The following is a 23,285-nucleotide window of genomic DNA, read 5'->3' on the forward strand; positions in this document are numbered from 1 at the left end:
TTAATTTCATGGCTGCAGTCACCATCTGCAGTGATTTTGGAGCCTAAGAAAATAAAATCTGTCACTGTTTCCATTGTTTCCCTATCTATTTGCAATGAAGTGATGAGACTAGATGCCATGATCTTAGTTTTCTGAATGTTGAGTTTTAAGCCAGCTTTTTCACTCTCCTCTTTCACTTTCATCAAGAGGCTCTTTACTTCCTCTTCACTTTCTGCCATAAGGGTTGTGTTATCTGCATATCTGAGGTTATTGATATTTCCCCTGGAAATCTTGATTCCAGCTTGTGCTTCATCCAGCCCAGCATTTCTTATGATGTACTCTGCATGTAAGTTAAATAAGCAGGGTGACAATATAAAGTCTTATCGTACTCCTTTCCCAATTTGGAGCCAGTCCGTTGTTCCATGTCTGGTTCTAACTGTTGCTTCTTGACCTGCGTACAGATTTCTCAGGAGGCGTGTCAGATGGTCTGGTATTTCCACCTTTTGAAGAATTTTTCACAGTTTGTTTTGATATACACAGTCAAAGGCTTTGGTGTAATCAATAAAGCAGAAGTAGATTTTTTTTTCTGGAATTCTGTTGCTTTTCTGATGATCCAGCAGATGTTGGAAATTTGATCTCTGGTTCCTCTGCCTTTTCTAAATCCAATTTGTACCTCTGCAAGTTCACGGTTCACATATTGTTGAAGCCTGGCTTGGAGAATTTTGAGTATTACTTTGCTAGCATGTGAGATGAGTGCAATTGTGCAGTAGTTTGAACATTATTTGGCATTGCATCTTATGGAAAAACCAAATGAAATCTTTGGCCAACCCAATTTCATTTGGTTATATATATATATTACATACTATATATATATTGTATTAGGTGGGCCAAAAGATATATACATATATATGTATGTGTGTGTGTATATATATATATCCTTTTGCAGTCTTTTCCAAGTTTTTACAAGGTATTGAATATCATTTTCTCTTCTATACAGTAGGTCCTTGCTGTTTGTCTTTTTATATGTAGTGAGTTTGTACATGTTAATCCCAAAGTCCTAATTCATCCCTCCCTGTCCTTTTCATACGTTTATTTTCTATAATAGTGAGTCTATTTCTGTTTTGTACATAAGTTCATTTGCATCATTTTTAAAGATTCCACACGTAGGTGATATATGATATTTGTCTTTGACTTAATTCACTTAATATGATAATCTCTAGGTCCATCCATGTTGTTGCAAAAGGTATTAGTTCATAAATTTTGGTATAGTTTTGAAAATAGTTTCATCAAAGAGTGGGTATTGGAAAAATTTTCATGAAATCTAATTTTCACTTATCTTGTTTCCTTTGGTTAGGATCACATTTATGATTTGTCAGACTAGAATGATTTATTGTATTTTCAAAGAAATCTCCTGAAATGTTCTGTTGGTTTTGTTCTTTAATCTTTTCTGCTTTTGAACGTATCTAAGCACTGAGAAAAAACATAAATGGAACTACTGTCTAACAACCTCCGGTGTCAAATAAATTTTCTTTAATTCTAGCTTATTAAAGCCATAGTTTTGTTTTCACTCATTTTCTTCTCAATGGAGGAAAAAAGGAACAGCTGGTTACTATTGTCAACTTTCTTTTGTTTGGCATTTATTAAGTATGCAATTCTTGAGTATTTTTTTTTTTTTTTTCTGTCTGGATGTAGAACTCCCACTGCTTTCAAAGAATGATAGAATTTACAATAAAGAGCTCTAAATTTACAATACTGAGCTCTACAGCTCACTTAGTACCTGTTAAAATAGTCACAATTGTCATTTAGCATTTCTTTTGTATTCCTTGTGGGTAGTTGCCTGATGTGTCCTTTGCACAACTTCTGGTTGGTATATCATTGTTTTTCTTATGAATGATAAAACCTCTGTGTACTAATGATGTTAAAATTTAAACCATCATATGATGCTTTTCCCATTTTATCATTTACCCTTTAGTTTATAATATTTTTGCCTTACAAGGTTATAATGAATATTTTGTAAAATATATTATTTTTTATTATGAATGTCTTCTTTTGTCTCTACATTTAGACACCTTACTCACCATGAGCTCTGAGCTATGTTTCACTTATATTTCCTTCTGATCATTTAATATTTTTATTTTTAAGTGGGTTCTCTAACCCATGCAGAATTAACTTTAAAGCAAAATTGCACAGTTACTCCTAATCAAGTCCATGGTGCTTATGATAGCATATTGTTTCAGTCTGCTGTAACATTTCATATCATGAATCTGTATTATATATACATATATATTCATAATACATATCAATAGCTCTGAGGTGGAAACAGTTTCACCATCCATGCGAAATTTGGCAATATCTGGAGACATTTTGTTTGTCAAGACTGAGAACAGAGAGCGTGTAGAAGAGACTGGCTACTGGCTAATAGCGAATAGAGGCCAGAATGATGCTAAACATCCTGTCACGTACAGGACAGCCCTCACAAGGAAGAATTGTCAACAATGCCAAGATTAAGAGCTTGATACGAGAGAGGAGAGGAGAGAGACCTTTGCCAGTTACAAGCTCAGTAGTAATGTTACCTGGCTGATGCCTGTGGGAGGCATTGTCAGAGACTTTGCCTCCTGCTTTGCCGAAATCCCGATTTCTACACTGCATTTTCAGTTTTCCCTGGTCTATTTTAAAACTAATGGGCTTAATAGTTTTAAGAGCGCAGGCTGTGGAGCCTGGGCTAAATTGGCATCCTACCCCTTTTAAGTTATATGACCTTGGGCAAGTTACTTAACCTCTCTGTTTTCAGTTCCTTTATCTGTAAAATGAGGGTGATAATTGTATCTTTACTCTAGATCGTCATAGAATTTCAGGATGCTTAAAGCAGTGCTTGGAACATAGTAAACATTATAGAAACATTGGTAGCAATGATAATAGTCAAGTAAATGACTTTTTTATGAACCTTATTTGATCACAGTGGCCCCCTAACTATATACTTAGTTTTTACATTAAAAATAATACTTTAAAAATTCATTGCCAATTTTTGCCACTGATTAATCTGAAGCAGCACATTTCTTCTTTAACTGTCTGCCATATCTCTTGTCCTCTTCCCATGCAATGTAAACCCCATCAGAATATCAACTCTGTTCTCTATGTTATTGTTCATATTATTATTATTATTTAACTTTTATTACTGTCAAGTTGAAGGTTTTCTCGTAGACACTTACCTCTTTAGTATATAGAGTTGCTTATGTTTTCTATCAGAGCCTTTAATTTTGAATAAAGACTATATTTATTTTTAGTTGCATCTGTAAGTTGATGATTATATCTATGGAATTATATTTGTCTTCTAGTGTCAAAAATTTCACTTTATTAACTTGTACTGAACATATTTTATATCAATATGTAAACATGTGTTGTTTTGTATCCTCTTACTAAATATTTTCTTCTGGGTATTTCTGAAGCTCTTAATTCCTATTTTGTTTTCTGTCATACGTGCCACTCTCTGGATTAGCATAGTCCAGTGGAATTTTCAATGGTGATGTAAATATTTTAACCTTCACAGTCCAATATACCCAGCACTACTGAGCACTTGAAATGTGGCTAGGGTAACGGAAAATCTGAATTTTAAATTTTATTAAATAGCCATGTGTGGCCAGTGGCTACCATCCTGGAGAAACCACTCTATAGGCATCTCTTTACCCTCCATTTGCAGTTCAACATCTTCAGTTTCATTCTAACTTAACCCTATTTCACTGAATGACTAAATGTGTTCATGTGGCCTTTTGTTTGCCCTGTATATAATATGGATTTCTTATATTCCAAGTATAACCGAATTATTTTTTGCTTCATTTCCTGCATTTTTCAATAGGGTAATAATGTGTAGTCTTAGATGATTGTTCAGTAGTCGAACATTTTTCCCTTCTTCCCTTCTTGGTCTTTGGCCTAATAATTAAATCAACAAAAGACAGATTAACAGGAGAAAAAGTTTTAGTTCAAGAGCCCTATAAAAACATGACACCTAAAGGTAAGCTGAGGTTTATCTGCCCTGGGAGCTAAGGAGTGCGATGGGCCAGGCTTCAGAGAGAAGACAATTCACAGGCGGATGAGAAGGGCATGTGTGTGGTAATCAGATGTTTGCCTGCCATGCAGTTAAGTCTTTGGATAAAAGGTGAGCTCTGGTAGTAGCTCCGTTTCTGGGCCAAGCCCCCTAGTAAATTCTCTGAGGCAATGAAGGGAGAGAACAAAGCTGTTCCTGAGAGTTATGGTGGCTTAATTGCCTTTAGAGCGAAACAGTCCACGTACCGCATACGAGCGGCACCTTTTGGGGTGGCGTGTGCTGTTGCTGCTTGTTTGGAACTGCACCTGTGTATTTCTACTTGTAGACTATTTAAAATATTCTCTCTTAAAATCAAGTGCTTGCTCTTTTAATTGAAGTATAATTGATGTTTAGTATTACATTAGCTTCAGGTGTACAACATAGTGATTCAGGATTTTTGTAGAGTATACGCCATTTAAGGTTACTACCAAATAACGGCTCTATATTTCTTGCTGTATAATATACTGTTGTAATGTATTTATTCTGTGTATAGTAGTTTGTACCTCTTCATCTCATATCTCTATCGTGCCCTTTTCCTGCTCCACTGATAACCATCAGTTTGCTGTCTGTCTTTATGAGCCTGTTTCTACTGGGTTATGTTCATTTGATTCATGTTTTAGAATCCACAGGTGAGTGACAACATAGAGTGTTTGTCTTGTGTCTGACATATTTCACTAAGCATAGTGCCCTCCACATCTCCACATACTGTTGCAAATGGCAAAATGTCATTCTTTTTATGGCTGAGTAGTATTCCATGGTGTGTGTGTACATCACATCCTCTTTATCTATTCGTCTGTTCATGGACACAGACTGCTTCCATATCTTGGCTACTTGTAAATAATAATGTGAACATTTGGGTGCATGATACATTCTCAAATTAGTGTTCTTGTTTTCTTTGGATATATGCCCAGTAGTGGAATTTCTGGGTCATATGGTAGTTTTATTTCTAGTTTTTTTAAGAGCCTCTATACTGTTTTTCACAGTGACTACACAAATTTGCATTCTCCCCAACAATGTAAAAGGGCTCCTTTTTCTACAAATCCTCACCAACATTTATCATTCAGGGTCTGTTAGATGATAACAATTCTCACAGGTATGAGGTGATGTCTTATTGTATTTTTGACTGGCATTTTTCTGAAGATTACAGTATTAAGCATTTTTTTCCTTGATTGATGTATATCTGTTTGTCTTCTTTGGAAAAACGTTCAGTCTTCTGTCCATTTTCAATTGAATTTTTTTTTTTTTTTGCTACTGAGTTATATGAACTGTTTATGTATTTTGGATATTAACCCATTATCAGTCATATCATTTGCTAAAATATTTTCCCCATTCATTATGGTGTCTTTTTGTTTTTGTTGCTGTGCAAAACTTTATGTTTAATGAGTACCAATTAGTTCTTTCTCTGCTTTTGTTTCCTTTGCCTTAGGAGACAGATCTGTGCAAACTTTGCTATTATTTATGTCAGTGTTCTATGTTTTCTTCTAGGTATTTCATGGTTTCCAGACTTACATTTAGGCTTTTAACCCATTTTTCTTTTCTTTTTTTTCCTCTTTATTTTATTTTTATTTTCTTTACTTTACAATATTGTATTGGTTTTGCCATACATCAACATGAATCCGCCGCAGGTGTACACGTGTTCCCCATCCGGAACCCCCCTCCCACCTGCCTCCCCATACCATCCCTCTGGGTCATCCCAGTGCACCAGCCCCAAACATCCTGTATCATGCATCAAACTTGGACTGGTGATTTGTTTCTTATATGATATTATACATGTTTCGATGCCATTCTCCCAAATCATCCCACCCTCTCCCTCTCCCACAGAGTCCAAAAGACTGTTCTATACATCTGTGTCTCTTTTGCTGTCTCACATACAGGGTTATCATTACAATCTTTCTAAATTCCATATATATGCATTAGTATACTGTATTGGTGTTTTTCTTTCTGGCTTACTTCACTCTGTATAATAGGCTCCAGTTTTATCCACCTCATTAGAACTAATTCAAATGTATTCTTTTTAATGGCTGAGTAAATACTCCACTGTGTATATGTACCACAGCTTTCTTATCCATTCATCTGCTGATGGACATCTAGGTTGCTTCCATGTCCTGGCTATTATAAACAGTGCTGCGATGAACATTGGGGTACATGTGTCTCTTTCAGTTCTGGTTTCCTCAGTATGTATTAACCCATTTTTCTGATAGTTCATTAGTGTATAGAAATGAAGCAGATTTCTGAATATTAATTTTGTATCCTGCAATTTTACTGAATTTATTGTGAGCTCTAGTAGATTTTTGGTGGTGTTTTTAGGATTTTCTTTCTAGAGTATTTTTTTTAATTTAAATTTATTTATTTTAATTAGAGGCTAATTACTTTACAATATTGTATTGATTTTGCCATACATCAGCATGAATCTGCCACGGGTGTACACGTGTTCCCCATCCTGAACCCCCCTCCCACCTCCCTCCCCATACCATGCCCCTGGGTCATCCCAGTGCACCAGCCCCAAACATCCTATATCCTGCATTGAACCTGGACTGGCGATTCGTTTCTTATATGATATTATACATGTTTCGATGCCATTTTCCCAAATCATCCCACCCTCTCCCTCTCCCACAGAGTCCAAAAGATTCTTCTATACATCTGTCTCTTTTGCTGTCTCGCATACAGGGTTATCATTACCATCTTTCTAAATTCCATATATATGCGTTAGTATACTGTATTGGTGTTTTTCTTTCTGGCTTACTTCACTGTGTATAATAAGCTCCAGTTTCATCCACCTCATTAGAACTGATTCAAATGTGTTCTTTTTAATGGCTGAGTAAATACTCCATTGTGTATATGTACCACAGCTTTCTTATCCATTCATCTGCTGATGGACATCTAGGTTGCTTCCATGTCCTGGCTATTATAAACAGTGCTGCGATGAACATTGGGGTATTTTACTTTGTATAGTGTAGTATTGTACTATACTATACAAAATACTTTGTATAGTATTTTGAGTTTATATAATATGAGAAAATGTCCTAACTTTATCCTTTTACATATCCAGTTTACTGAGCACCACTTATTGAAGAGACTGTCTTTTCTCCATTATATATTCCTGCCTCCTTTATCAGAGATTAATTGAGCATAGGTTTATGGATTTATTTCTGGGCTTTCTTTCCTGTTTCATTTCTCTATATGTCTGTTTTTTGTGCCAGTGCCATGCTGTTTTGATTATTGTAGAATTGTAGAATAGTCTGAAGTCAGGGAATGTGATACCTATAACTTTGTTTTGTTTTCAAGATTTCTTTGGCAATTTGGGGTCATTTCAGATTCTATAGAGATTTGAGGGTTAGGTCTTCTAGTCTGGAAAATTTGGTCTTCTAATCATAGGGATTAGTGTATAGAAATGCAGCAGATTTCTGTATATTAATTGTGTATCCTTCGATTTTACTGAATTCATTGATGAGCTCTAATAGATTTTTGGTGGTGTCTTTAGGGTTTTCTATGTATAGTGTCATATCATGTGCAAAAGGGACAGTTTTACTTCTTACTAATTTGGATGATTTTATTTATTTTTCTGTCTGATTGCTATGGGTAGGACTTCTAATACTATTTGACCTTAAGTGTTGATAAAAGACATCCTTGGCATGTTTCTGATCTTGGAGGAAATGTTTTTGGCTTTTCCCTACTGATTATGATGTGAGCTATGGGCCTATTATATATGGCTTTCATTATGTTGAAGTATGTTCCCTCACTACCCACTTTGTGGAGAGTTTTTGTCATAAATGCATGTTGAATTTTGAAAAATCTTTTCTGTATCTATTGTGATGATTATACGACTTCTATTTTTCACTTTGTTAATGTGGTGTATCATACTGACTTACAAATATTGAACTATTCTTGTGTCCCTGGAGTAAATTCCACTTGATCATGATATATGATCCTTTTGATCTATTTTTGGATGCAGTTTGCTATTTTATTAATGATTTTAGCATCAGGGATATTAGTATATAGTTTTTTCTTTTTTGTGATATTTTTGTCTAGTGATGTTAGATTTGTAGAATGAGTTTGGAAGCTTTCCTTCCTCTAATTTTTTTAGAATAGTTTGAGAAGGATAGATATTAACTCTCCTCAAAATGGTTGGTAGAATTCACCTGTGAAGCTACTTGGTCCTAGACTTGAGTTTTGTTACTGATTCAGTTTTATTACTGGCAGTTAGTCTGTTCATATTTAGTATTTCTTCCTGGTTGAGAGAGTATACATTTCTCAGAATTTGTCCATTCCTTCTAGCTTTTCCATCTTATTGGCATGTAGTTGTTCAGAGAAATCTTTTATTGTCCTTCGTATTTCAGTGGTGTTGATTGTAACCTCTCCTTTTCCATTTCTGATTTTATTGATTCAGACTCCCCTTCCCCGTTTTGTGATGAGTATGGCCAAAGGTTTATCAATTTTGTTTATCTTTTCAAAGAACCAGCTATGATTTCATTGATATTTTCCATTATTTTGTATTGTTTGTCTCTATTTCATTTATTTGTCCTCTGATCTTTTTTTTTTTTTTTTTTTTTTTCCTACTGATTTTGGATTCTGGTCGTTTTTCTTTCTCTAGTTCCTTTAGATATAAGGTTAGATTGGTTATTTGAGATTTTTCTGGTTTCCTGAGGTAGTCTTGCATATCACTATAAACTTCCCTCTTAGAACTGCTTTTGCTTCATCCCATAGGTTTTTTAATTATTGTGTTTTCATTTTTTTATTTATTTTTTCATTTATTCTCAGATTTATTCAGGGATTCATTGGTTGTTTAGTAGCATATTGTTTAGCCTTCATGTGTTTGTGGGGATTTTTTGAATTTTTTTCTTGTAGTTGATTTCTAATCTTAGACTACTCTGGTCAGAAAAGATGACTGATATAATTTCAATCTTCTTAAAAATGAGACTTGTTTTGTGGCCTAGAATGTGATTTATCCTGGAGAATGTTCCATGTGCACTTGAAAATAATGTACATTCCTTTGTTTTTTACTGAAATGTTTATATATTTAACTCAACTGATCTAATATGTCACTTAAAGCCTCATTGATTTTCTGTGTGAATGACCTGCCCATTGATGTATGTAGGATGGTAATATCCCCCTACTATTATTGTGTTGGTTACAATTCTTCATTGTCTGTTAACATTTGTTTTATGTATAGAAGTGTTACTGTGTTGAGTTCATATATATTTACAATTGTTATATCTTTTTAGATTGAGCCCTTGGTCATTCTTTGTCTCTTGTTCACAGTTTTAAAATCTATTGTGTCTGAAAAATTATTGCTACTCCATTCCTTTTTGTTAATTTAAGTGTAGTTGACTTACAATATTTTATTAGTTTCAGGTATATAATACAGGGATTCATTATTTTTACAGGTGATATTCTCTTTAAAGCTATCACAAAATAATGGCTGTATTTCCCCGTACTGTACACTACATTCATGTTGCTTTTCCATTTTACCCATAGTGATTTGTATCTCTTGCAACTGGCTGGCAGGGCCAGGTCCTGGGGTCTCTAGTGCAGAGCCCAGGGGTTCCAGAGCTGCTTTGGGACCACTAGTAGAAGAGCCTGATTCCTGACATAGCTAAGTGCAAAGTCTGTGGTGTTCTGAAGCTTGTTTCAGCCTGGTGATGAGTGGTGTCAGGTCCCAGGGCAGCTGGCTGAGTGGCCCAAGGTGTCTCAAAGCTGATGTTGGCCATCTGGTGAGTGGAGCTGAATCCCAGGGTGTCCTGTAACTGGCACCTGCCTACTGGTAGGTGAGGCTGGCACTGAGTCTAGAGCAGGCTGGATGGTAGGCCCAGGCCATAGGTCTCTGGCTACAGGGCCCTGGACATCCCAGGTCGAGTGTGTGCACACTAGTGTGTGAACTGGATCCTCAGTCCACTGGTAGGCAGGGATGTATCCAGGGGCATCTGTGGGCTCGGTTAAGACCGGGGAGTCTTATTTTCCTTCTTCATAACCTGTCCCTCTCTACTCTGCCTTTTGACTTTAGTTCCTCACTGCTTCTCTCTTTGGTTCTATAAAAGAACCTGGCATTCAGACCCCAACAGATGGTTATTGTGTGACATTAGTCTGCTGTCTTCTCAGACATTTTTCTGAATCAGGTCTTATTCCTTGCCTTGACAACAACAACAAAATCTAGGGATTCTTAAGGCATCCTGCTTTCTGATGAGCTCTGTCCTCACCCAGTTAGTTCGTTGTTCTAAGACATCCAGCGCTGGCACCTACACGTCATTGAGTTAGCGCAGGTCTGGGCTCTAGGGCTAATAAGCTAGAGAAGATTTCAAAGTTGTACTTGCCAGCACCAGTGTCCACGTGGTAGAACGAGCTCCCCATAATTGCTGCTGCTGGTGTCTGTGTCGCCAGGATGAGGTCTACCTGCCTCCTTATTCTCTGAGAGACTCCCCAAGATCAGCATGTGGGTCTGCTCCAGGCTTCTTTCAAATTACTGCTTCTGTCCTGGGTACTAAATCATGTGAGTCTTTGTGTGTGCCCTTTAAGTGCAGAGCCTCTATTTTCCACAGCTCTCTGGCTCTCCTGAAGGTGATCCCCACTAGCCTTCAAAGCCAAATATTTTAGGGGCTCATATTTCCAGGGCAGGATCCCAGAGCTGGGGATCTCAGTGTGGGGCTTGGATCCCTTGCCTCTTGGGAGAACTTCTGCAGTTGTAACTATTCTCCCCTTTGTGGGTTGCCCACCTTGGAGTATAAGATTTGACTGTACCTCGTCTCCATTCTCCATTCCACCTACCTGTCATTGTGGTTCCTTCTTTATATCTTTAGTTGTAGAAGAGCCCTTCTGTTAGTTTTCATTGGTAGATGTTGTATAAATAGTTGTGATTCTGGTGTATCTAGGAAAGCAGGTAAGTTCAGGGTCTTCCTACTTCACCATCTTGGCCCAGGAAGTGCTTGCTTTTCTTTTCTTGCAGATAAAAATAATAATGCTTATTGTCTTAAAAAGCAAAGAGCAAAAGAATATATAAAGAAGAGAATAAAAGTCACCCTGGTGGCACAAAGCAGAGATAACTATTAATACTACTGCTGCTACTACTATTACTACTTTACACACAGAGAGTAATGTGCAATGCACTTAGGGCGGAATGAGTTCTTTATACACACAGCATATTCTCTTATTTTTAAACACTTTACAAATTATACACATAATACATGTTTATTTAAAAATTGAAAAACATTGAAGAATATACTGAAGAAAATAAAATTTCCCATAGTCATAGACTGCATAGATTATTTACTTTTATTTTTCTGATTTGTTTGCTTTCATTAGTTCTTCTGAGACTCATAGGTAGATTTAGACACAGGTAGATAGGTGGATGGTTAGGTAGACAGACTTAAAAAAATTTTTTTTTAATTATACCATAGATATGCAGCATGCATACTCAAGCGCTCAGTTGCATCTGACTCTTTGTGGCCCTCTGGACTGTACCCTGCCAGGCTTCTCTGTCCATGGAATTTTCCAGGCAAAAACACTGGAGTGGGTTGCTATTTCCTCCAACAGGCAATTTCCCAACCCAGAGATTGAACCCACATTTCTTGCATCTGCTGCATTGGCAGGCGATTCCTTAACCACTGTGCCACCTGGAAAGCCCACCATAGATATGCAGGGTATACCAATAAAAGCATATACCTTTCAGATAGTAATCAAACAAAAATACCAGCAACTATGAGATGTGTCATCAACAATGTTATTAGTGGCCATTATGAACACTTGTAGCTTTACAGTAATAAAAACAGGTATTCATTAACATTTATTCACTAAATTTGTTAAATAATTGTATCTTTTTATATCATAAGAGCTTTCCTATAGTATAAACTAAAATTCATAAACATGATTGTAATGGTTGGAGCATATACCATTGTATCTCTATGCTGTAATGTACCCAGTTCCCTAGTACTGGACATTTAGAATGTTTCTCTTCTTACTACTATGAATAGCACTGCGCTCTACATCTTAGTGCATAAAACTTTTCATCTCTGTTTATTTTCTTGGGATTCATTCTTAGCAGTAAAATCACTGGTCCCAATGAAATGAACATATTTAAGACCCTTGTTATATATTAACAAATTGCCCTCCTGAAAGTTCTTTGTTGCTTATAGAAAAAAAAATAATCCTTGTTCTATTTATACACTTTAATCATTTTTATGCAGCTTTTCTTTGAACCTTTAAACTTCTTTTTGGTTTTAGGATTCAGAATTGTTTTTTAATAAATGTTTCTTTCAAGGGATTAGCAAAGTAATCATGTTGTTATAAATACCCAAACAATGTAACTCTTTTATTTTCTCTTAGTAAAGATCTTCAGATTTAACATTTTTCACTGTATAAATTGTTTCTTTCTAGGGTGAACCAGGAGAGAAAGGAGATCCAGGTTTGTCAGGCGTTAATGGACAAGATGTAAGCCTAACTTTCTTTTTTCTAACACAGTGTTTACATTTGGCCACTGAAATATGCTTATTGTCTAATGCTACTAAGACTTGACTATCCTTGGAAGAACTAGCTACAATTATTCAATTATTGCAAAGTAAGAATCAAGGTAGTTTGTGTGTGTGTGTGTGTGTGTGGCTCAGTAGAGGCCCAGTTTTTCTTGTATTTTTTTTTTTTGAAGGCCACAGACTTTATTGATTTAAAAAGCTTTACAAGGACAGTGACTGTTCTGCCAAAAAGAGGGAAAATAGCATAAAACAGACCAGGGAATGGGGGGGAGGGCTGCGTGATCGTTGGTCAATTTCTGGTGCTAAAGAAAATTGAAGACCTTTTCCAGGAATGACTGAAGGACACATGCGGTGCCAATGCCAAGCAGGCCTAATATGTTTACTGTCGAAACTACCAGGTAGTTCACTGGTTTTATATACCTCTTATTATACTCATTCTTCACGGTCCTTTCTTCCTTGATAGTCTGGCTTCCATTTCTTCTCTCTTCCTTTCTCGGTCTTTTTTCTTTTTACATATATGCTGCTGTGACCTGTGTTATTACCCAGGCTACACTTTGCATCTTACCCCCAGTCTTTGTCTGCTGAGGGGTCTATTGAGGTCATATCTCAGGGATGAAAAGAAAAAAAGGAGGGGACCCTGTGTATCCGTGTCACTCCCCCTCCATTGCACCTGTTCCCCAATCTCAGGGCTCCTGTCCTAGGTGTCAAGTCCTCCCACCTGCCCCCTCACCCCAAGGCAGTTGTCCCCCCAGAACTTCACTTGTATTCTCATGATGGAATTTAGAGGGTAGATAAAATCTTGATTTTCCTTTAAATGTAGACTACTCTCCTTTCAGACCATAAGATTCACCATTTACTGTAGATATACTCCTTATTAAGGCAAGTATCCACAATGAGAATTATTTCTTTTCCCATGGTTTCCCTTCTTCACTTCATAAAAATGTTTTAAGAAAGTTCTGAGGGCCATACTACTTACTTTTTGGACAGAGGAATAGAGAATAAGCTAGATCGGGTTCCCTAATGCCCAGATGTTGTAAAATCCATCTGGGTCTGCAGCACAGAGGGAAGGGAGGCTGAACACTGTAATCCTGGGGCCTATGAACAAAATAAGACCTGGAGGGTTTGTTGTTGTTGTTCAGTTCCCACTTCATGTCTGTTCTTTGTGACCCGATGGCCTGCAGCAGGCCAGGCTTGCCTGTCCTTCACTGTCTCCCAGAGTTCGCTCAAGTTCGTGTCTATTGAGTCAGTGATGCCATCCAACCATCTCATCCTCTGTTATCTCCTTCTCCTTTTGCCTTCAGTCTTTCCCAGCATCAGGGTCTTTTCCAATGAGTTGACTCTTCATATAAGATGACCCCAATTGGAACTTCAGCTTCAGCATCAGTCCTTCCAATGAATATTCAAGGTTGATTTCCTTTAAGATTGATTGGTTTAATCTCCCACTGTCCAAGGGACTCTCAAAGAGTCTTCTCCAGCACCACAATTCAAAAGCATCATTTCTTCAGTGTTCAATCTTCTTTATGGTCCAACTCTCACATCCATACATGACTCCTGGAAAAACCATACCTTTGACTAGACAGACCTTTGTCAGCAAAGTGAAGTCTCTGCTTTTTAATCTTCTGTCTAGACTTGTCATAGTTTTCCTTCCCCTGGATGGGGAGGGGTCCAAAGAGAACCATCCCAGAAGCTAACCCGACTAATTGACCCAAGCTTGAGGCTCTGGCCCCCACAGTTTTCTTCTCTTACTTCCTAAGAAGCCCTATTTGCACCTTTAATATGACATGCTTCTTGTTCCTATCTTCTTAAAAGGATTTTTCTCCACCAGAGAGAGGGAGTTAGCACCAGTGTCTTGGAGCTAGGGGAGTCTGCCTCTCTCTGCCTCGTTACAGCACACTAGGGTGCTGGATGGCCACTGGCCATTGGCCCCTGCAGGTAGTAGAGCTACTAATTCCCCACTGCCCTGTCACTGGAGATACCTGCTGTAGTGGTCAGAGTTCTACGGTGGGAAGCAGAGCTGAATGTGTGTCCCAGTTCTGTCACCTGTGGAGAAAATCACTTCTCAGAGCCTGTTGGGTTCTGAAGCCCCCATCACTGCAATGTCCTCTCATCTAATACAAAGAGACCATTAAGACTGGTTAGGATTAGAGTCTTGAGAAGTACGATGGAATTTGAAGCCTTCATTCGGGCTTTGGGGACTCCAGTTGCATGTAGGGAAAACACAATGAGAGTCCATCCAGCTGGAGCCGGGCATGGACAGTGCTCTGTGTGTGGAGGTTTGCCCTCCCTCCTCTGAAGGGGGGCATGTGGATCATGCTGTGTTCACGTGAAGATTCCTTTTGCAGTGGGTTCTACAAAATGGACAGAACTGAAGCTTTTGCCTGTGGCTCTGTTCTTTCTATCGTGTTCTTTATGAGAACAAAGACCATTTCTTGGATGCTCAGTTCAGTTCAGTCACTCAGTCTTATCTGACTCTTTGTGACCCCATGAATCGCAGCACGCCAGGCCTCCCTGTCCATCACCAGCTCCCGGAGTTCACTCAGACTCACGTCCATCGAGTCAGTGATGCCATCCAGACATCTCATCCTCTGTCATCCCCTTCTCCTCCTGTTAGTACTTAGTAAATGTTTGGAGTGAAAAAGGAGTAGTTGTTTGCTAAATTTTCATACTAAAAATTAAGATATTATTATAATAGCCTAAAATACAAGTGATTAGAACCTAAACCAGGGAAACAGATGGAAGAGAGGGCACAGTGATATTGCAGAGGTTGAATATATGCAATTTGGTGCTTGGCTGCAGCAAAAAATAGCCCAAGGTTTCGACCATTCATTACGGAAGGATGTTATCTTCTCATAAACATAGGAGTGTTGAGAGAGATTAACTCCACTTGCAAAAGGTAACCAAGCTACATGTATGGCGGCTCCCTGGAATACAGGAGCAAAACAAAGATTTCTAGACGTTTGTTAAGATAGCATTAGAGTAGAAATAGAGAAAGAATTTATCCAAACACTCAAAACTGAGAGGAGGTTTGAGCAAATGGAGCCTGAAATATATTCATGTTAACTTAAGAGATTTGGAAATTTTTTCTATGGGATCTGAAAGTAAAGTGATTTGACTTTTCAGAATTAATCAGTTGTACACACATATTTGCATGCTTTCTACTTGCTCAGATCTAAAACTGTCTTCCTGAGAGAGCTCCCAGCCTCATGGGCAGTGTGACCTTTCCTCTTTGACAATGATCTGGGAAGAGTCCTTCACATACCCCGACCCACAAGTGCGTTATTCCTTCAGCACTATCACTGCCTCTTATAGGTCATTAGGTACATTATAAAGCACAACAAAGCATATTTGCTCACTTGGTTACTTAATTAACACATAGTTGATATCATTTCTTTTCCTTAATTTTGCAAAAGGTATTCAGGAGTCATGACTAAGGATGAATAAGAAAAAGTAATGACAGTTCTCTTTTTCCCTTCTATTACAAAAGCACTCTGCTGTTGTTCAATTACTCAGACATGTCCAGCTCTTTGCGATCCCATGGCAAAGAGATCCCATGGCAAAGCACCAGGCTTCCTGTCCTTCACTATCTCCCAGAGTTTGCTTAAACTCATGTCCACGGAGTTGGTGATGCCATCCAACCATCTCATTCTCTGTAACCCCTTCTCTTCCTGCCCTCAATCTTTCCCAGCATCAGGGTCTTTTCCAATGTATTGGCCCTTTGCATTAAGTGGCCAAAATATTGAAGCTTCAGCTTCAATACCAGTCTTTCCAATGAATACTCAGGGTTGATTTCCTTTAGGATTGACTGGTTTAATCTCTTTGATATCCAAGAGACACTCAAGAGCCTTTTCCAACTCCACAGTTCAAAAGAACCAATTATTCAGTGCTCAGCTTTATAGTCCAACTCTCACATCCATACATGACTACTGGAAAAAGCATAGCTTTGACTATATAGACCTTTGTCAGCAAAGTGGTATCTCTGATATTTAATGTACTATCTAGCTGTGCCATAGCTTTTCTTCCAAGGAGCAAGTGTCCTTTAATTCCATAGCTGCAGTCACCATCCACAGTGATTTTGGAGCCAAAGAAAATAAATTCTGTCACTGTTTCCACTATTTGCCCATCTATTTGCCATGAAGTGGTGGAACTGGTTGCCATGTTTTTAGTTTTTTGAATGTTGAGTAGGGGTAAAGAATCATATGCTGTTATTTATTCCATTGGTGGTGGTGGTGGTTTTAAATATTAAAAAACCATACTTCAAAAACTGGTTTCATGAGGAATTTGAAATTCAATCCTTACCTCAATTTTATGGCTACAAAGTGCAGGAGGTAAGAGTATCCCTATTTTTAGAGTAAAGAAATAGAGCTTAGGAAAGTAAGAAATTTTCTTTTAGAAAATGGTAAAGTGAGTCTTTACCCCTGTTTGACCGAAAAGTCTATTTCCCCACTAAGTCACACCACATTTCTCATTGTCTATTTTTCAATGCTAAAATAAACTGACTCCACAAACCAAAATCACTCAGCATTTATGACAGTTCACTCTGCCTTTCAGTAAGTGTAGGTACACATTCTTAGGGAATGAAAGGCAGTATAAGAGCTATCTCAGTCTGTACTGAAGTCAAGCCATGATGGAGATCATAATTTCAGGAATATCCTGTTGGAACACTGAATAACCTCAATACGTCAGCTCACTGCAGCTACTTAATACCTCAGAGAAAATTAAAAGAATTTAACATTCCCATGAAATGAATTCAGAGCCTTTTTATGGTCTTTATTCTTATATATTAAACATATATTGATGTAAATGTACCTTTTGGTAATAATTTCTTCTGTGCCAGCTTTCCCACATAGTGGACAAGCTCACTTTGGAAAATGTAAACCTCCTTTAAAGGGAAGCATGCAGCAGTTCAGCTTGCTTAATGGGACACTCTTGCATGTTGGTCAAGATGGTACTCTGCCTCATGGGACTGTCTTGCAAAAGCAGAATGTATAGAATCCTTCATGCTCAGCAGTAACAACTCTTAGTCATTAGGGCAAAAAAATTGCTTTGATATCTTTCTCAGTGCATTCTTGACTGTGTGTGTGAGAGAGAAAAATTTGATTGATCCTCATGGTACTGGAATATTGGGCTCATATTTACCTTATAGTTTAAATAATGCATATCAAACATATTGAAATTGTCAAAATTTTGAGTTGCTAGAATTTAGCCTTCAAAATATAAGACCTTAACTTTTCACACATTCTAGTTTATAATTAAATGATTTTGACTGTGACCTACCATGAGATATGTTCAACATTGGCATCTGAGAACGCACTTGAGGGAGCATCTCATAAAGTTAATGTGATCCTTGAAACCAATGATCTGGGCTCGAATTCCAGCTCTGCCACTGCCCACCTGGTGTACTAATTAGCACATTCTTCATTCTCTATGTGCCTATGTCTTCATTTGCACAATGGAATAATAATATTAAGAGCACTTAACTCAGTCTTTTTTTAGGATTAAAGGGGTCATCAAACATAAAGCATTTAAGTCAGAGTCTTGCATACAGAAGAGCTATATAAACATTTGCTATTATTAGAAACTGGGTTAGAAAACACATTTTATCTAATAGATATAGAGATAGATAGATCTTTTCATTTATTTTTTGTGGAGTTATATAATCTTGGAAAAGTGAATTTCAATCATTCAGTTTAGTCTCTTCCACTGCAACTTTATTATTGTCTTTCAAACAACTCTTATCAGAATTATAGCATCTGATGTTTCTAAAATTGTCATGTTAATCTCCTTACACCAATGCAATCTGTGTACTGAATACAAAAATGTTGGAATCACAAAGCTGCAATATTGGCTGCCGACAGCTGGTGCCATTGCTAGGGAAAAAGCAGCAGTCAATAGAGGATGAGGAAAATGATGAATAGATGGGTAAATGTTTTTAACAAATACCATTACTTTGTATCAAATGATCTTTAAAGATGCTACATACTGTTAGTAAGCAGCTCTTGCAATGAAAATTAATTCATAGTCTACCTGCTTTTATAACTCTAGCTGTGATACTGTCCTTCAGCTTTCATTGTGCATTTAAAATTTTTATTGAAATATGGTTGATTTACAATGCTGTCTCAGTTTTAGGTATCCAGTAAAGTGATTCAGATATATATTATTTTTTAGATTCATTTCCACTATAGGTTATCACAAGATACTGAGTGGAGTTCCCCGTGCTATACAGTAGGCCCTTGTTGGTTATCTATTTCATATATTTTAATCCCAAACTTTTAATTCATCCCTCTACCCCTTCTCCTTTGGTAACAATGTTTGTTTTCTATGTCTGTGAGTCTCTGAATCTGTCTCTGTTTTGTAAGTAAGTTCATCTTGCATTTGGATAAGAGTACCTGCCTCTCATAACATATGGAGCCCACTACTGTGCTTTTGAGTATCTTTATTTACAAACATTTTATAGATAACAGTGGTAATAGATGCCTGTCTTATTCATTATTAAATGTGGACTCTGTTTCATTCGATTCTGTATGCTTTATGGTGAGCGCTATGTCTTTTTTTCTCCAATACTGAATAGCCATTGATAGCAACTCTAGTGTCACATGAGGAGAAAAATTACACTTGAGGAAAGCATGACTGATCTGTTCTTAGAGCCTGTCATGATGCCATGACCTTAACAACATGCTGCGTGAGCTCCATGGACACACTTCAGTGGCCAACGACAAAAGTAGAGGCTTGATGAGGGCTGCTGCTGCTGCTGCTGAGTCACTGCAGTCGTGTCCGACTCTGCGACCCCATAGACGGCAGCCCACCAGGCTCCCCCATCCCTGGGATTCTCCAGGCAAGGACACTGGAGTGGGTTGCCACTTCCTTCTATGTGAGTTAAAGGACAGTTGTTACATGTCCATCAAACTGACTACAAAACTGGACAGAACAATTAAGTATCCCTTGGAATTCAGCTTGAAAAGCACAAGCAACATTTATCAAGTACCTTAGATGTGCCAAGTATTTTTAAACAAATGAGTGTCAGAACAACTTTTCAAGACAGATATTATCTTTTATTGAAGAATAGTTGATTCACAATGTTCTATTAATTGCTGCTGTACAGAGTGATTCAGTTATATGCATACATACATTATTTTTATATATATTCTTTTCCCTTATGGTTTATCATAGAAATATAGTTCTCTGTATATATAGTAAAACCTTGTTTTTTATCCATTCTATATATAAAAAGCTTATATCTGCTAACCCCCCCTCTTCCAGCCGCCTCTCCATTGGCCACCACCAGTCTGTCCTCTATGTCTGTGATTCTGTTTCATGGGTAGGTTTATTTGTGTCATATTTTAGGTTTCACATATCAGTGACATCATACGGTAGTGGGCTTTCTGTTTTGGACTTAACTACACTCAGTGTGACAATCTCTATGTCCATCCATATTGCTGCACATGGCCTTATTTCATTCTTTTTTATGACTGAGAAGTCTTCTACTATATATATGTACCACATCTTATCCATTCATCTGTCGATGGACATTTAGATTATTTCCATAAAGACAACTATTACTTATACCTATTTTATCGGGCTTCCGTGGTGGCTCAGACGGTAAACTGTCAGCCTGCAGTGCAGAAGACCCGGGTTTTATAGGGAAACTTAAATAACTTACTTGAGAAAAATGCATGAATCCTTTATTGACTCTTCTGAACTCCACATGTCTGAAGTCATGAGCATCTCCAGGAGAGTCAGGCATCTCCAGGACCTGCCCCCTTCACGCAGGCTGGCACATGTATCGTAGCCCTCAGCGTTTATGTCTCCTGTGGCTGGTTGCTTTATTACCACACCTTGTCCCTGACCATAGACAGCATATTCAAAAGCAGAGACATTACTTTGCCAACAAAGGTCCGTCTAGTCAAGGCTATGGTTTTTCCAGTGGTCATGTATGGATGTGAGAGTTGGACTATAAAGAAAGCTGAGCACCGAAGAATTGATGCTTTTGAACTGTGGTGTTGGAGAAGACTCTTGAGAGTCCCTTGGACTGCAAGGAGATCCAACCAGTCCATTCTGAAGGAGATCAGTCCTGAATATTGATTGGAAGGACTGATGTTGAAGCTGAAGCTCCAATACTTTGGCCACCTGATGCAAAGAACTGACTCATTTGAAAAGACGCTGCTGGGAGGGATTGAGGGCAGGAGGAGAAGGGGACAACAGAGGATGAGATGGTTGGGCGGCATCACTGACTCAATGGACATGGGTTTGGGTGGACTCCGGGAGTTGGTGATGGACGGGAGGCCTGACGTACTGTGGTTCATGGGGTCGTAACTGAACTGTCCCTGACCATAGACGATTGAACCAGAGATAGTTCAAGTACTTCTTGATGCATCGGCAAGTAAGTCCCTTTTCCAGAAGGTGCAATTACAGTTGGTCTGTCAGGTAGGAATGTTGAAAATTTTTAATGTATTAGTTTATACTTCAAATAGTATTTTTGTAACGTGTAACATATATGATGATTATGAATTGTAGAATGTACTCAGAAATCAACATAATGCCATGCCCACTCCAGAGTTAATCATTTTCCTGAATATTGTGTTTCATATTCCTTCCCATTATTAAAAATAATTTCTTCCTACTCATCTGTTCACGGTAATACAGGGTTCTGTCTTGCATGTGTATAGATGTTCCATAATATTTGTTGCAGAAATGAATATTCACTGTCTTTCTCAGCTATTTCTTTCTTCATGTTCCCCCCCTCCACCCCGATGATGTTCTACCAGCAGGAAAAGACCCCTCTTTAGTACACTTCTCAGCTTAGTAAACAGCCCAGACTCCTAGCCAGTCCTGAAGCCAAGTACAAACCAGCCTTAGTCCCTCCTTTCCCAGGGCCCACCTCCAGCATTTCTGCAACTCCATTCCCACTTCTGGCCATCTTGTTCTCTTGCCTGCAAAGCTGTGAGAGCCCCTTTCTGCTTTTGCTCTTGCTGCCTGCAAGTCTATTTTCGTGTTGTAGCCAAAACTCTCTTTTTTGGGAAACACCGTCAAATCCTAAATGGCTTCCCCTTGCTCCTAGATCAAAACCCTGCCTTCTCTCCACAGCCTACAGTTCTCTATGTGCCATGACCCCTGACTACCCTTGAGTTCACGTCGCACTCCTTGCCTCCTCACTTGCTCATGACACTCCTTCCATCCGGGGCTGTTGTGCTTGCTGGTCCCTTACCCCTCCCCCAACACTGTTTCCCAGGATCGGTGCAAGGCTGGATCCTATACAACAACAAACACTCCCTCCACACAGAGCCCATTTCCAGCTGCTACCCTCACTGCCCTGCACTCAGCACATTCAGCCTGTGGACCTGGTCACTGCCAGTCACCCTCCTCGACACCACGAATTCCGCTGCAGCAGGAAATCTGACTTTGCTAAGGGAAAAATTATTCTGACACTTGCTAAAATGGTGAAAAAGTAGTGAAAGTGTTAGTCGCTCACTTGTATCTGATTCTTTGCAACCTCATGGACTGTAGCCCGCCAGGCTCCTCTGTCCATGGAATTCCCTAAGCAAGAATATTGGAGTAGGTTGCCATTTCCTTTTGCAGGGGATCTTCCCAACCCAAAGATCAAACCTGGGTCTCCTGCATTGCAGGTAGATTGTTTAGGGCTTCTCAGAGCCACCAGAGAAGCCCTAAAATGGTAAAGAAGAGTTTTTAGTCAAGGTTATCACAGTACGAGTATTACAATAGGGAAGAGAGATTGGCCTCAATTCTGAATACAGCAAGGATGAGTGGGAATTTATAGCCAAGGAATAGAGAGAGGTGGTCATTGAATGGAATATTGCCAAGAACAGACATCAAGGCTGGGGGATTTTCTTTAAACTAAGTTAACGAGATTCCTGCTAAAACTGGGCCAGACAGGCCATTGATGGACAGAGGCCAGGGTTGAGGCCTAGTCAAGGAGAGGACTCAGAGGAACCCGACTCAGATTTGCTTAATGAGAGTCTTTTTGAACTTCTTGTTCTTTTTTTATGTCTCTAAATAACACTATCTAATTTAAATAAAATATATAGTATATAATATTATGTGTATACAATAGATTTTAAATATAATTTCAAGACAAATATAAATATGCTATACTTTCTCATAGCCACATTTTAGAAAGTAAAAAGAAGCAGGTGAAAAGAATTTTAATAATAGATCTTATTTAATCTCATATGCACATTATCTTTTCAATACACAAAAGTGAAAGTGAAATCACTCAGTCATGTCTGACTCTTTGTGACCGCATGGGTTGTAGCCTACCAGGCTACTCCATCCATGGGATTCTCCAGGCAAGAGTACTGGAGTGGGTTGCCATTTCCTTCTCTAGGGGATCTTCCTGACCCAGGGATCGAACCGAGGTCTCCTTCCTTGCAGGCAGACGCTTTACACTCTGAGCCACCAGGGAAGCCTTTTCAATACATAACCAACATCAAAATTACTAATGAGCTACTGTACATTCATTTCTTTGTACCAAATGTTGAAAACCCAATGGTATTTTACACTCATGGCGTATCTCCATTCAGACCAGTCACATTTCAAGGATGAAAAGCTACATGTGGCCCTGGGCTACATATTGGGCGGTGCAGAGCTGATGATTGTAGTGGTGACTGTACAAAGGGTATCCAATAAATGTCCGCTGAATAAATGGATGACTGAACTTAGAATAAACTTGATTCACAGAAATGGCCATTTTCTTTCTGCAAGTGTTCAGAATATGTTGGTGCCAAGTTTTACTCGAGGCATGTATAAACAGAGTA

At 38.4% G+C, this 23,285-nt stretch overlaps 1 protein-coding gene across 1 annotated transcript in view; it reads left to right on the forward strand.

The window, feature by feature from the left end:
* The window catches only part of COL19A1 (collagen type XIX alpha 1 chain), a 412,517-nt gene that overhangs the window by 171,207 nt on the left and 218,025 nt on the right, over nt 1-23,285 (forward strand). Inside the window, exon 12 of the mRNA XM_070377142.1 lies at nt 12,425-12,478. Within this exon, the coding sequence (XP_070233243.1) occupies nt 12,425-12,478 (54 nt within the window). The remainder of the gene's footprint in view (nt 1-12,424; nt 12,479-23,285) is intronic.

This window comes from Bos mutus, chromosome 9 (assembly GCF_027580195.1).
Source record: "Bos mutus isolate GX-2022 chromosome 9, NWIPB_WYAK_1.1, whole genome shotgun sequence".
NCBI lineage: Eukaryota > Metazoa > Chordata > Mammalia > Artiodactyla > Bovidae > Bos > Bos mutus.